The sequence below is a fragment of the Panulirus ornatus genome, chromosome 57 (assembly GCF_036320965.1).
Source record: "Panulirus ornatus isolate Po-2019 chromosome 57, ASM3632096v1, whole genome shotgun sequence".
Classification (NCBI taxonomy): domain Eukaryota; kingdom Metazoa; phylum Arthropoda; class Malacostraca; order Decapoda; family Palinuridae; genus Panulirus; species Panulirus ornatus.
The window spans coordinates 21,474,061-21,489,933 of record NC_092280.1 but is presented as its reverse complement, the minus strand read 5'-3'; the positions used below and the strand labels follow the sequence as shown (position 1 = coordinate 21,489,933).

General features: G+C 43.9%; 2 protein-coding genes across 3 annotated transcripts in view; one reads left to right on the top strand and one right to left on the bottom strand.

The window, feature by feature from the left end:
* Positions 1-15,873, bottom strand: part of alph (protein phosphatase alphabet) — a 217,465-nt gene that overhangs the window by 129,330 nt on the left and 72,262 nt on the right. The window lies entirely within an intron of this gene.
* Positions 5,087-15,873, top strand: part of Nagk (N-acetylglucosamine kinase) — a 90,406-nt gene continuing 79,619 nt past the window's right edge. The window contains exon 1 of one of the 2 annotated variants that reach the window (XM_071694635.1): positions 5,087-5,252. In XM_071694635.1, the coding sequence (XP_071550736.1) occupies positions 5,215-5,252 (38 nt within the window). In that variant the 5' untranslated portion in view covers positions 5,087-5,214. The remainder of the gene's footprint in view (positions 5,253-15,873) is intronic. The other variant, XM_071694636.1, reaches the window with a different exon arrangement.

The following is a 15,873-nucleotide window of genomic DNA, read 5'->3' as shown; positions in this document are numbered from 1 at the left end:
CTGTGTTAGGAAGGAAGCCACGAGACAGTTTTCTAACACCTGTGTTAGGAAGGAAGCCACGAGGCAGTTTTCTAACACCTGTAACCTGGTGATAGGAAGGAAGCCACGAGACAGTTTTCTAACACCTGGTGTTAGGAAAGAAGCCATGAGGCAGTTTTCTAACACCTGGTGTTAGGAAAGAAGCCATGAGGCAGTTTTCTAACACCTGGTGTCAGGAAGGAAGCCACGGGGTAGTTTTCTAACACCTGGTGTTAGGAAAGAAGCCATGAGGCAGTTTTCTAACACTGGTGTTAGGAAGGAAGCCACGGGGCAGTTTTCTAACACCTGTGTTAGGAAGGAAGCCACGAGGCAGTTTTCTAACACCTGTAACCTGGTGATAGGAAGGAAGCCACGGGGCAGTTTTCTAACACCTGGTGTCAGGAAGGAAGCCACGAGACAGTTTTCTAACACCTGTAACCTGGTGATAGGAAGGAAGCCACGAGACAGTTTTCTAACACCTGTGTTAGGAAGGAAGCCACGGGGCAGTTTTCTAACACCTGTAACCTGGTGATAGGAAGGAAGCCACGAGACAGTTTTCTAACACCTGGTGTTAGGAAAGAAGCCATGAGGCAGTTTTCTAACACCTGTAACCTGGTGATAGGAAGGAAGCCACGGGGTAGTTTTCTAACACCTGTAACCTGGTGATAGGAAGGAAGCCACGGGGTAGTTTTCTAACACCTGTGTTAGGAAGGAAGCCACGGGGTAGTTTTCTAACACCTGGTGTTAGGAAAGAAGCCATGAGGCAGTTTTCTAACACCTGGTGATAGGAAGGAAGCCACGGGGTAGTTTTCTAACACCTGGTGTTAGGAAAGAAGCCATGAGGCAGTTTTCTAACACCTGTGTTAGGAAGGAAGCCACGAGACAGTTTTCTAACACCTGTGTTAGGAAGGAAGCCACGAGACAGTTTTCTAACACCTGGTGATAGGAAGGAAGCCACGGGGCAGTTTTCTAACACCTGTAACCTGGTGATAGGAAGGAAGCCACGAGACAGTTTTCTAACACCTGGTGTTAGGAAAGAAGCCATGAGGCAGTTTTCTAACACCTGTAACCTGGTGATAGGAAGGAAGCCACGGGGTAGTTTTCTAACACCTGGTGATAGGAAGGAAGCCACGAAGCGACACTGGCATAAAAGCATCCAGTATGACGACCCTGTAAGCTTGTGGCATACGGTGTAGGTCCACAGCAAGTAACGTGTGGGTGACTTTTGAACCCCTCGAGCAAACCCTCACCATCTCACTACCATGGCTTGACCTTTGATCTGACTGGAGAGACAAAAGGCGAGAGCATCACGAAAGGGACGATATATATATATATATAATATATATATATAATATATATATATATATATGTATATATATATGAGAGGCGGAGATAAGACCCCGTTGGTACACAAGAGTTCGTGTATGGCATCATAATGCCTGTTATAAAATCTCATCATGTTGACAAGGCAGGGAACCGTTTACAAAGTTTACCTACGACAAAGCAATCCAGTTTATATAGACCTTCACTAAAATTCAATGATGTTTCTCTTCTTCATGGAGTTACAGGTCATAACTGAACTAACATTACTCCAGTCAATACAATGGTCATAACAATTTCCGCATAATTAAACAAAGCATCAGAACCTTGTCCTGTTCTTATACTATATTTATGTTGCTTTAGTCTAACATAAAGATCCTTACCAGTCTGCCCAAAATAGAGCATATTACTGCTTATACATGGTGTTTTGTAAACACAACCTGAAGAATCTTTCTGGCGATATCTTGATTAAGATATTATTTATAGTATCGTTATTGCTGAAGGTTACATTCATTTAAGGGTTTGAAAAAGTTGGGAACTAAGGTAAAATTATCATTACATGGGAGAATTAAATGATTCTTGGTATCAAGGAGAGATTTAGTGTTAACTCTATAAAATGATTCCTTTGCCGACTTAATAGATTTATCAATGAAAGATCTACGATACTCTTTGTTTAGATTCAATAAAACATATCGTTTCAAACTCTTCATCAATAGATTTTGGACTGCATGCATATACGTAATGAGCAAGTAAACTTATCAAAATTGTGAAGCAACTGACCTACTAAAGTACTTGAACTTATCAAACTGTTGAAACAACTCATTAACCTAGGGAAGTGCCTGAACTTATTGAACTGGTGAAGCAACTCGGGAAGTGCCTGAACTTATTGAACTGGTGAAGCAACTCGGAAAGTGCCTGAACTTATTGGACTGGTGAAGCAACTCGGGAAGTGCCTGAACTTACTGACCTGGTGAAGCAACTCGGGAAGTGCTTGAACTTACTGACCTAGTGAAGCAACTCGGGAAGTGCCTGAACTTACTGAACTGGTGAAGCAACTCGGAAAAAGCCTGAACTTACTGACCTGATGAAGCAACTCGGGAAGTGCCTGAACTTACTGAACTGGAGAAGCAACTCGGGAAGTGCCTGAACTTATTGAACTGGCGAAGCAACTCAGGAAGTGTCTGAACTTATTGAACTGGCGAAGCAACTCAGGAACTGCCTGAACTTATTAAACTGGTGAAACAACTCAGGAACTGCCTGAACTTACTAAACTAGAAAAGCTCTTCAACTTATTAAAGTAAGGAAGTGCTAGAACATTGTAAATTTGAGAGGCACTTCAACTTATCACACTAGAGAAAAGTCTGAAATGATTAAAGTGCCTCAACTTATCAAACTAGAGCAGTATAAAAACTTATCAAACTGAAGAACCATTCCAATATATCAAACTAGGGAAGCATCTCAACATAAACTCAGGAAGGGTTCTAAACTTATTACGCAGGAGAATGAATTTATACAGAATAAACGTAATACACAGAAGCACTTGAAATTAAACTACGGAAGTGCCTGAACTTAACAAGCTAGAAATGCACCTAAATTTACTATACCAGTCTAGGCCACGTATCAATTACACCGGAGAAGCACCTCCGCTTATCAAACTAGAAACGTATCTAAAATGATTCAACTATGGAGAAATACCTCACCTCATGCAGTATAATAGGGTAATCATTCCTTTTCCTAGAGCCAACTTAATATTCGACTAACCGACTCTAGTCCAGTTGACGAAATTCTTTTGAAATTATCAAGAAAAGGACAGAATTCTGAAGAACCAAATAATAGTGCTGAATGTTCACAGAAAAATGAAAACGGTGCATGTAGGTCACCCAGCGACACAGGTTTTTAAATTTGTTTCATGGATGTTCCAGACGTAAATGTCCCAATGCCACGGTTTCCGTGTTTATGTGTCTGTTTTTATGGAGCTGCGTATATATTTCCCTTGCTTCTAACATTCTGTTGACGCAACTCAAGCGCTACGCAAATCAAGCGCAAGTCTTGCACCGCAATTTGAGTTCTCTTTCGCATTTCACTTGCGGTTATTCACTTCCACCTTGTTCAAAGCAGCCACGAAACGTGTTGGTTGTTCGTCAAATTAATTCGATTAATCTGATAGCTCAATTATACAGAGAGAGAGAGAGAGAGAGAGAGAGAGAGAGAGAGAGAGAGAGAGAGAGAGAGAGAGAGAGAGAGAGAGAGAGAGAGAGAGAGAGATTTTCAAAATCAATTGTACATTTTCCGTAGAGTCTGTGACAAATTCACCAGTTTCGCTGCGATTAACGGCGGGGACTATGAACCACAAAGAATTATGTTAATTCACTTTATATCTTCTGAACGGAAGTTTGTAGGAGTGAGCGCTACCCAATAACATTATTCACCTTTTACGACGACTCAGTTTCATAACTTCTTGTATGCCTTTGCAATTTTTTGTTGATCTGAATAACGTTAGAAGCCTTCGCTTGATTCAGACCAAACCAAGCTAAGGCTAATCTAAGTTGCACTGGGGTTGATTAGGTTTGGTTTGCTGCTGTTGTTGCATTTCCACATTCGTTATATTTAACCAAACATTCTCCCTGAACTTCAAAACCCTTCTTACTACCATGAGGTTCACTGGAGACCCCAGGAGGGGCGGGGAGAGGGACAGTACACTAACTTGCCTTGAATGTTTTTCTTTCACAGAATCGCTCAGTTCTACAGTATCAACTGTCCTATGAAGCCGACACAGAAAAAAAAGACAGGGTGACGCAAGGTCTGTATATACGTACCAATCTCGAGATTCACCAGAACTAAAGAGAATAGAGAAATACCTCAACTTCTTTTAACGTGGACCCAACTCTCTTTAACAAGGTCCTGTCAGCCTAAAAGATGCTCTCGGAACCAAGGGAAGTGACGCGAGACGAGTGTTCAGGCGAAATCCTAAATTCTCACTCAGGAATTCGAAGATACTTTTAGTATCTCTTATTGATAATACTTCGAGTCATTACTTTAAGAATATGTGTGAGAAAAATGACACTTCGAGATAATATGCTAAGGTGCTGCTCAAGCAGTTTGTCAGCTTGCAAATCCACCACTGTCGGTTGATAACCTCAACACAGATAAGCTGACCTGTCATTTTCAAGCTCAAATGTTCACTAAGCTGACCTGTTATTTTCAGGCTCAAATGTTCACATCACAAATCCACATTTAAGCCATGTTTAACGACTGAAATCGAGATCATTTCTTTCACGTTTTTGAGGTCAGGTATACATGCAGCTGAACACATTCGTGATTAGCGTGAAACAAAAGACTCTCGCTTGCAATTCGTATCAAAATTGTAATCATATGCCAAGATTGAAGGTTATTGTCCTTTTCAGACTAAAATAACATAAGCAACACGTAAAAACCTCAGATAAGTTGAAGTCCAGATGATGTTTTGAAGTACCTGACGTACGACATGAAAGTGTGTCTGGTTTTAAGGTTCTCATTGGTAGACGGAGGTGGGGATTTCCAGTTGACCAATGGGATCGCTCGCTGAGAGGGGTGCGGTGTGTGTTGCCACTCTAGTCAGCAAGTAATTTAAGTTCTTACTTTTTATCTTCATCTTATCACTTATAAGAAGGTAACAGTGAAACGTAGATTACAAGAAAAGGAGTACGACAATATCAATGGTTATTGTTATACTACAGATATGGAGTGATCAGCTGCGACAGTTTACACTTGGTGGCCGTCAGCCAGCCCGCACAGACGCACACTTCCCATTCTAACCACCTCCAGTTAGGGACGCAGTCTGACAGTGACGGTCGAGGAGTTAAGTTTGTCGTGTATTATTTCTCTACTCAATAAACCATGCTGAACGCAGATCTAATCTTCGGTGGAGTTGAAGGGTGAGTACCGACCATTATCGCACTTGTTCTGACATTTCACACCGAGTCCTTCGCAGTATTGATTTGAGCATTCCCGCTAAATAAAAGCAGTCTCACTTTCGGTAATGATTTTTTCTTACCCCCTTGTCACTAAAACTATTTCGAGACTTGTGATCGTATGACTAATGGGTGAAGTATTTTATATTCCATCAGTTACTGAAGCCTAAGTAAACTCTTTAGCAGACGACTTCCATTACTATCTTAAGAAATTACCGCAGGGATGGTGATCCTGCGACAGTTTAATATACTTTAGATTAGCTTTGGTGTTAATGAAGACAGTATCAGAAAACGCGGATGCTCAATTACATAACGAATAAATGGTGTGTATGTGATTGTATTTTTGCTTGTAGGTAACTTTAAGAGGAGATGTTATTCAAGGTTCAGCATGTAAATAACGGGTGTATTGGATTTGGGAAACATTCAAATATCCTTAACTTAACCTGACTGGTTGCTTCATGACTGCTTGGGTTGCGTTGTCCGAAAGCGACTTCTAACCTTTAACGGTGTTCGACTTGTCTGTTGCAACCTACTTGTACCATCCTACGTTGGAATTTTTTCCATATTTTATGTGAAATGAGCAATCACAAATAATACTGACTAAAAGTGTATCATAAATTTGTGAATTTTTTTTTTTACTATTTTCTCTTGCATGTGCAAGGCTAACTTGTACTTTACCACTGAACACAACTGACGTGGCATCATGGGGGGAAAGATGGTATACGTTGTGGTTGACGCTGCGCGTGTGTACTCTTTATGCCTTTATATGGCTTTACATGCTGTATTTGGAAACATTATTATTTATAAGTAAATATGACTTGTATCACGTGGATTAGTGGAATGGTCATATGTAACGCCTTACAATGAATGTAAACGTATCACAGTATGTGTTACGTCCGGTGTTTCCTCGCATTCGGTATTTTTTTTTTCCCCGGTAATAAAACATTTTCATCTGGTAATGAAAAAAAAAAAATCGAACTGGTATATAACAAACCTGATCAAAGCCATCTACTGTTCCACGCAAGTAAGCGTGGAAAGGCTACTGGGTACAAACAAACAAAGCTTTAATTATGTAGGTTTCTCAAATGCAAACGCTGCTGCGTATTGGAAAAATTTTTTTTTCCCCGAATATGTATGCATGAACGATTGTTGCTGTAGAACATTGCAAGTGAATATATCTCAAAATATTGAATATACAACAGAATATTTAACAAACAAGCAGTTGTGTACAAATATTTCCGATTGTAAACAGAGATAAGCAAGCATAAGCTGTTCGTGTTGAAATCTTATGCATATCAGGAGCGTGACTTGTACAAAATCGTAAACATACGTAATTCAGTCAGGTGTTCTCCATTGTAAAATAAGACAAGGTAAGTGAAGGCTTCTGACCACAGTCAGCTTGAAGTAAGTTTAAGTCCTCCCAGAAAGCTTGACATCACACAGTGAAGGCTTCTGACCACAGTCAGCTTGAAGTAAGTTTAAGTCCTCCCAGAAAGCGTGACATCACACAGTTTCCAAGGCCATAGTGGTGAAGGCAGTGGCAGGTAGGTGACTGACTGTGATGGTCTTCCTTCCTCGTACAGACTGACTTGAGGAGTTGGGTAGTCAAGATGATCTAATCATAGTTACCCAGTATCACAACTCACTGATACGGCAACACGGTGAATGTAACGGCATTACACCAATGATGGGGAACACCCACTCCACAGTATGGTATTCGAAATAACAACGGGACAATAGGGGTCAAGACGTACGTGGCGTCATCATATGGTAATGGAGTGTTCACTTCACTATTTGGAAGAACATGACCAATACCTTGTGTTTGGACTGACCATGTCCTTGTGGTACTGGGTGGGGTTTGAAAATGCTACAAGCAGAGAGTAACAAGACTCGTCAACAAAGGAGCAGAGGCCACACGTCTTAGTGCACGGGATAGACCGCGTCACTGTTATGAGTAACCCAGTACACTTTATATCAGTGACAACCACGTCACCAGCCAGATGGGATCAGCTACATTCTCTCACGTGTACAAGATCACGTCATCGCAGTGGCAACAACCACAATAACACATTGTAAAGAGACTAACCACACGATGACACTTTAAGTGAGTCACTTGATGGGAAGCAATGATGCTGACTGTGATGGAAGGTGAACTTGTGATGAAGGCTATAAAGTGGCAGGCAACCACAGTCATATGTGTCAGGCAGGCAACCATGACAACTTGTAGTGGTGGGAGACAAGTAGCCCAACCCATGTAGGGAAACCTAACGTTACCGCAGTGGTGGTCAAGCAATGACAATAACACGATAATTTCAGGGAACCATCACACCACCATATAGTGTATGGGAACAACCACACCACCATATAGTGTAGGGGAACCACCACACCACCATATAGTGTAGGGGAACAACCACACCACCATATAGCGTATGGGAACAACCAGACCACCACTAGTAGGGGAACAACCACACCACCATATAGTGTATGGGAACAACCACACCACCATATAGTGTAGGGGAACAACCACACCACCATATAGTGTAGGGGAACAACCACACCACCATATAGTGTATGGGAACAACCAGACCACCACTAGTAGGGGAACAACCACACCACCATATAGTGTATGGGAACAACCACACCACCATATAGTGTATGGGTACAACCACACCACCATATAGTGTATGGGAACAACCACACCACCATATAGTGTAGGGGAACAACCACACCACCATATAGTGTAGGGGAACAACCACACCACCATATAGTGTATGGGAACAACCACACCACCACTAGTAGGGGAACAACCAAACCACCATATAGTGTATGGGAACAACCACACCACCATATAGTGTAGGGGAACCACACCACCATATAGTGTAGGGGAACAATCACACCACCATATAGTGTATGGGAACAACCACACCACCATATAGTGTAGGGGAACAACCACACCACCATATAGTGTAGGGGAACAACCACACCACCATATAGTGTATGGGAACAACCACACCACCACTAGTAGGGGAACAACCAAACCACCATATAGTGTATGGGAACAACCACACCACCATATAGTGTAGGGGAACCACACCACCATATAGTGTAGGGGAACAACCACACCACCATATAGTGTAGGGGAACAACCACACCACCATATAGTGCAGGGGAACAACCACACCACCATATAGTGCAGGGGAACAACCACACCACCATATAGTGCAGGGGAACAACCACACCACCATATAGTGTATGGGAACAACCACACCACCATATAGTGTATGGGAACAACCAGACCACCATATAATGTAGGGGAACAACCACACCACCATATAGTGTAGGGGAACAACCACACCACCATATAGTGTATGGGAACAACCACACCACCATATAGTGTAGGGGAACAACCACACCACCATATAGTGTAGGGGAACAACCACACCACCATATAGTGTATGGGAACAACCAGACCACCACTAGTAGGGGAACAACCACACCACCATATAGTGTATGGGAACAACCACACCACCATATAGTGTAGGGGAACCACACCACCATATAGTGTAGGGGAACAACCACACCACCATATAGTGTAGGGGAACAACCACACCACCATATAGTGCAGGGGAACAACCACACCACCATATAGTGCAGGGGAACAACCACACCACCATATAGTGTAGGGGAACAACCACACCACCATATAGTGTAAGGGAACAACCACACCACCATATAGTGTAGGGGAACAACCACACCACCATATAGTGTAGGGGAACAACCACACCACCATATAGTGTAGGGAACAACCACACCACCAGATAGTGTAAGGGGAAACCACCACAACACCATATAGTGTAAGGGAACCAACTTAGCATTATGGTCAGTATCAGAGTGACCACAGTAAGTGGCGTATAAGGGATTCATGATCGTGATGGGGTTACAAGTAGATGGGACGGGTCGTTACACTTTCTCGGTCGTTAACTGCATAGTTTCAGACAATGCCAGTTAGAGTAGGGGAAAGGGGGAGGGGGACGTTGTACCGACCAGCGACCATTACGACGGACGGGACGAAAAGATTTGCGTCTTCCCTCGATCATTTCGTGCCAACTCTACGGTTGGAATGTTACGAAACATATGATGTGCGAGAGACCAGAGACGCGCGTATTTATGGAATGTCTCGGAACAATGGATTACTATAATGGCGTAATTCTTCACACATATATCGACCAACCACACGAGAAGTAAGCTATTCTAAAAAAAAACATCCAGTAAATACACGTGAAATACATGGGTTCTTGGTGTTGCTTGAGAGGGAGAAAAAAAAAAACAGTGTATCTACAACACGTTGGTTGGTTGTTATATATTTACTTAGTATCTACAACACGTTGGTTGGTTGTTATATATTTACTTAGTATCTACAACACGTTGGTTGTACTGCAGTAAGCTAATCTGTAGGGTACATGTTGTTGTGAGGACCTGGTTTGGGTGTCTGGTCTCGATGCTCGGGAAGACGTGTGTGTGTGTGTGTGTGTGTGTGTGTGTGTGTGTGTGTGTGTGTGTGTACCACTTGCGATCGGGGGGAGTGGGCTAGTCTAATGTGTACTCTAGCGTTAGCTCTACTTTCAGTTCCACATCTCAGGCTCTGCAACTGTTGCCGACTCACGAGGGAGGGAGGGAGCTGTGTGGGGACGCCCCTGAGGGAACTTACCCCTTTTATCCATTTAGTGAAGCGGTCGCGACGCACACCCTTCACTCACAAATTGGTGCCGAAGTGTGGGTGCGCGCGTTGGAGAAATTCCACCCTATATACAATGATGCTGTGTGTCGTAGGATTTAATGGTAAAATTACGACACTGCGCTGGTAGGAGTGTTGTGCTAGATAAGTTCTTACTATCATTGACTGTGACCTTCACCTGACCTGACCTCTGACGACCCCATCACTGGTCTTGACCGACCTTTAACCTTCTCTGCCATCGTGTTTGCAGCGTATGAGACAATATTTCCGCCATTTTGGAGGCTTGCTGATGTAATGGGTAGGGCCATGTGTCAGCAGACTCTGCCTGGCTGTGATCTGCTGGCTACGTGGTGCCTGGTGACACCGTGAGCCTGGGTGTGACCTGCCAGGGCCACGTGGTGTCAGCTGACACCGTGAGCCTGGGTGTGACCTGCCAGGGCCACGTAGTATCAGCTGACACCGTGAGCCTGGGTGTGACCTGCCAGGGCCACGTAGTGTCAGCTGACACCGTGAGCCTGGGTGTGACCTGCAGGCCACGTGGTGTCAGTTGACACAGTGAGCCTGGGTGTGACCTGCAGGCCCACGTAGTGTCAGCTGACACCGTGAGCCTGGGTGTGACCTGCAGGCCCACGTAGTGTCAGCTGACACCGTGAACCTTGGTGTGACCTGCAGGCCCACGTAGTGTCAGCTGACACCGTGAACCTTGGTGTGACCTGCTAGGGCCACGTGATGTCAGCTGACACCGTGAGCCTGGGTGTGACCTGCCAGGGCCACGTAGTGTCAGCTGACACCGTGAACCTTGGTGTGACCTGCCAGGGCCACGTGATGTCAGCTGACACCGTGAGCCTGGGTGTGACCTGCCAGGGCCACGTAGTGTCAGCTGACACCGTGAGCCTGGGTGGGGAGCGGGGCAGGAAGGTACACAGGCGGGGTGAGTCAGTAATCAGGCCAGCGCTCCTCTATCTCTGGCACTTCACCCTCGAGTGCCTTATCGCCCGCAGCATCACGCCTCGTACGACGTAGATTACGCTCAAACCAAACATGGAAATAATGATAATCCGGATGATGATTACCTCTAAATGGCTTCACGGGAAGGGGGTGTCGTACTTCACACAGCGAGCTGACGTCTTACCCTTGATGACAGACATCCTGCGGCAGGAGGAGAGACGTGTGGGGCTGAACTGGAGCGGACCGTGGAGGCACGAACTCGTCTGCAACAGCAGAAGAATATGAGGTACCTCAGACCGTACCTGGTAACTCTCTAAAGCCAGGTGCAAACTGTAATAAATCTCACCAACACGTTATTCCAAACTTGCAGATTTCTCGTTTGTCTTCTATATTTCCCAGAACCTACAGAGGTTCAGGTGGCGTGGTCAAGCCTTCTCAGGGGCGTCTTCCTCCATTACTTGTTGTCCACATCCGGCCTCCCTCCACCCATCACATGAGACAGTTTTCTCCCATCATATAACCCCAGGACCCGTCGTACTACGGGGCTCCTGCACCTCAGAGGCTACGTCGCTATCAGCACCACGGAAATGATGGACTTGTTTGGAGTGAGCAGCTCTTCTTCCACGATATGTTCCACTCCCTTCCGTTCAGTGATAATGATAAAACCTTAGATTATAGTCGTGGCGTAACTCCTTGCAGGCGGAGTCCACTAACACCCCACATATATATATATATATATATATATATATATATATATATATATATATATATATATATATATATATATATATATTGAATCCGCCTGCTAGGTGTTACTTACACAGAGTAAACAAAAATTCATCTTTGGCGAGGCTGTATCACTGGGAACAGTCCCGTCAAATCCCTCATTCTAAAGCAGTCTACAACCCTACTGCTGGGGGTAGTGCAGCCTTGGGTTGCAGGAGCCTTTTATAAAGATTCTCGTAGATCTATATTGAAATGTAGAAAGGATAATGAAAGCGAAAAAAACGAGGCAAGGGAAATTATCAAAGAATTCTTGAGGAAAGGAAAAAACCTTCTTCTGAAATGTGCCACATCATAGTTGTTGGGAAAGACATGAGAGCAAAGAGATATCCAAAGCTTCAAAGTGTAGGGAAAGAGAGTTATATATATTGAGCGCGTGATCAAGTAAATTCCTTCTAATCTTTCCGATATATTTTTGGCAAAATTTTTATTGTTATGAAAGACTGTACCGGCAATATGGGTTATAAGAATGAAAAAAATGGGTGGGCGAGTAGTTATACCACTAAACATTGCTATTCCACCATTCTCCGACGATATACAAGAAGGGTTTGTTGTTCACGGAACATCTGCTAATTTCAAATGAGTCAAAAGGTCACTGGTCAGCTGGTTAGCGGCATCCCGGGAGCAAGAAAGAGAGGTCCTTAATCTGCTAGTGCTGTATATATCATGTTGCAGGTTCAGGGCACGGACATGATAAGTATTAGAAGAGCTACAGAGAAACATATACGAAAAGAAAATAATCTAAGATTTTTCGATGAAAAAAAAAAGCCTTTTAAAGAGACACGATGAGACATTATTTGGTACAGTTCCAAAAGTTAGCGGTGTAGGGGAAGAAAATAACATGACGGCCCACCCTTCTTCAGCTGTCGATGGTCAGGCAGTAAACAAGTCAAGCGGACGCTCGTGGTAAAATAATTTCCAAACTTTTTCTTTTGTGTAAGGCTGTCAAGTTCTCATTTATCACAGCAAAATTCGAGTTATTAATCCCGATGGATGTTAAATACATCTGATTTTTCTCATCACAGCAAAATTCGAGCTATTAATCCCAATGGATGTTAAATACATCTGATTTTTCTCAGCAAAATTCGAGCTATTAATCCCGATGAATGTTAAATACATCTGATTTTTCTCATTTATCACAGCAAAATTCGAGTTATCAATCCCGATGGATGTTAAATACATCTGATTTTTCTCATTTATCACAGCAAAATTCGAGCTATTAATCCCGATGAATGTTAAATACATCTTATTTTTCTCATTTATCACAGCAAAATTCGAGTTATCAATCCCGATGGATGTTAAATACATCTGATTTTTCTCATTTATCATAGCAAAATTCGAGTTATTAATCATGATGGATGTTAAACACATCTGATTTTCAGCAAGCTGCCTGTGCCAAGCCTTGCCGACCACAGATGTGATGACCACGGGTTGAGGCTTTGGAAGGCGTCTGTGGACAGCACTGGTTACCTTAGCTCCACGCTGCGGAGTCGGTCATTCTCCTTGAGAATATGACGAGTCATTACAGAGACACCTTGCGTAATGGCATCAGCGGAGTTGCACCGTCAGGCCGCGCGCGCTCACAAGTGCTTGTTATGACTGGTACTGGCTGATAAATCCGGCCCATCGAGTTGACCTGCTTTATGCGACGCTCTCCTGCCATCATATGTACCCACCAGGTCGTGGTCCAGTCGTCTCCACCAGGACTACCAGGTCGTGGTCCAGTCGTCTCCACCAGTAGTACCAGGTCGTGGTCCAGTCGTCTCCACCAGGACTACCAAGTCGCGGTCCATTCGTCTCCACCAGGACTACCAGGTCGTGGTCCAGTCGTCTCCACCAGGATTACCAGGTCGTGGTCCAGTCGTCTCCACCAGGACTACCAGGTCGTGGTCCATTCGTCTCCACCAGGACTACCAAGTCGTGGTCCAGTTGACTGCACCAGGACTACCAGGTCGTGGTCCAGGTGTCCTCAGCAAGGTGTGAGCGTTAGTGGTCTACCGTCGGTCATATACGCCACCAAGAGTCCGCCGTGACCTTGCTGAACATATGCTGTTCTCCCGGCGCGCGTGGCCCTGGGTGTGAGGTGGGTGGTGAGGGGCGCGCAGTCGCGTCCACAAGCACATGACAAAAGCTGCTTGCTGGGGGTGGCGGCGGCCTTCGTCCAGTATGACACAAAGAGAGAATGTTTGCAAGACGTGATCCGAATGTTGGCGACGTGTACACGCCAACTTCGAGAGCATATCGTTCGCACTACTACTACTACTACTACACCACTATTACACTACTACGAATAATAATAATAAATAATAATAATAATAATAATAATAATAATAATAATAATAATAATAAAGTCACTACTACGAATAATAATAATAATAATAATAATAATAATAATAATAATAATAATAATAAAGTCAGAGATGTCGATGGATAACGTTTTGGCCACTGACAAGTTAACTTTCGAGACACCAGGTCACACTAGGTGTACACTGTCAGGACACCAGGTCACACTAGGTGTACAATGTCGGGACACCAGGTCACACTAGGTGTACACTGTCGGGACACCAGGTCACACTAGGTGTACACTGTCGGGACACACAGGGATAAAGCAGTGACCGTACATTACGGGGGAAGGAGGTGGTGGTGTCACAAGGAACGTTATTAGCTTCAGTCCTGTTCTGCCCGACACGTGAAGACGAGGAGTACGAGTATACAAGACTGACAATCAAGAGAGAGAGAGAGAGAGAGAGAGAGAGAGAGAGAGAGAGAGAGAGAGAGAGAGAGAGACTCCAAATTCATGCCACACGAGATTCATTTTGGCCACGAAAACTAATGAGGATGGGACACGGTGAAATCATGGGGGGTTATGACCAACGTCCTGCGGGGGAACTAAATTAATGTGAACAGGACGGACTCTGGGCTTGACTCAGTGCCCTGCACTTCACCGGAACTGCGACCTTGATATAACTATAGGTAAATTAATTTCTGGTTGTTATCATCAACTGTCTTCAGTTTCACTGACCAAGATATTCAGAAGGATGTGGCATATATGTTAGACCAAAGTTGGTGTAGGAAACACACCAGGGCGCACGAGGAGACATATCCACCTGCAAGATATCAAGAGGATGCCTCACTGAACAGCTTTTTAAGACTTGTGGAAAATAAAAAGTAGCGTGTTATTTTAGCCAAAACTAAACGAGTATTCTTTTTTTCTACCATGATAGTGTAAATAGAAAGCTGTTGACTACTGCCGTCAGTAGTGTTTGACCTTGAAGGTCTTGTGAGGTGCAATATGCGACAATCATGGAAACGTTGCACTCACTCCACCATGCTGCGTTAAATGCATTAAGGCAAACGAACGGCAGTAACGTATTATATGTTTATGGTCAGGTGTACTACGTTGCACTCACTCCACCATGCTGCGTCAAACGCATTAAGGCAAACGAACGGCAGTAACGTAATATATGTTTATGGTCAGGTGTACTACTAAATCAACAGCTATAATCGTCCTTGTTACACATGGTCACTCCAACTGCACTGGGTACACTTGCATGTGCTCATTTTCAAAGAGAAAGGCTTGGAGGAGGAGTGTTGGCATGAATTAGCGGTGTGTGAAACTGATCTTTATTATTCTGTATTATATTTCTAGAGATTTACATACTTAAACCGTTGTCAACATAACGCATCACCCAAAAAGTCGAGCTGTTCGCTGTTGCTCTGCTCTTCAGCACTGACATAGTTACAAGTATTTTATGTATTCAGATTTGTTAAGGGGAAATCACATTCATACCCAAGAAATATTCGCGTTATGCTTGCGAGTATTTCTGCTTTTGATTAAAATCTACTCCATGGAAAAGTCCATGTAGTTATTTTCATGATCGTTTACATATGACCTAATGTCTGCTCTCCTTCGAATTAAGTCTTGTGGAAAAATGGCGAAGAGTATCAAATTTTCACTGTGGCTTAGATGCGGTTGAGTGTGAATGGTCAAGACAAGTCACTGGTGAGCGAGGGGCCCGTACCAGGGCCCCTCCCACACGGTAGCTTACAACTTTCGATCGGGTTGCACGTCATGATTTTGGACAACATGGTTACTGATTATACGGATCAATGCACAGA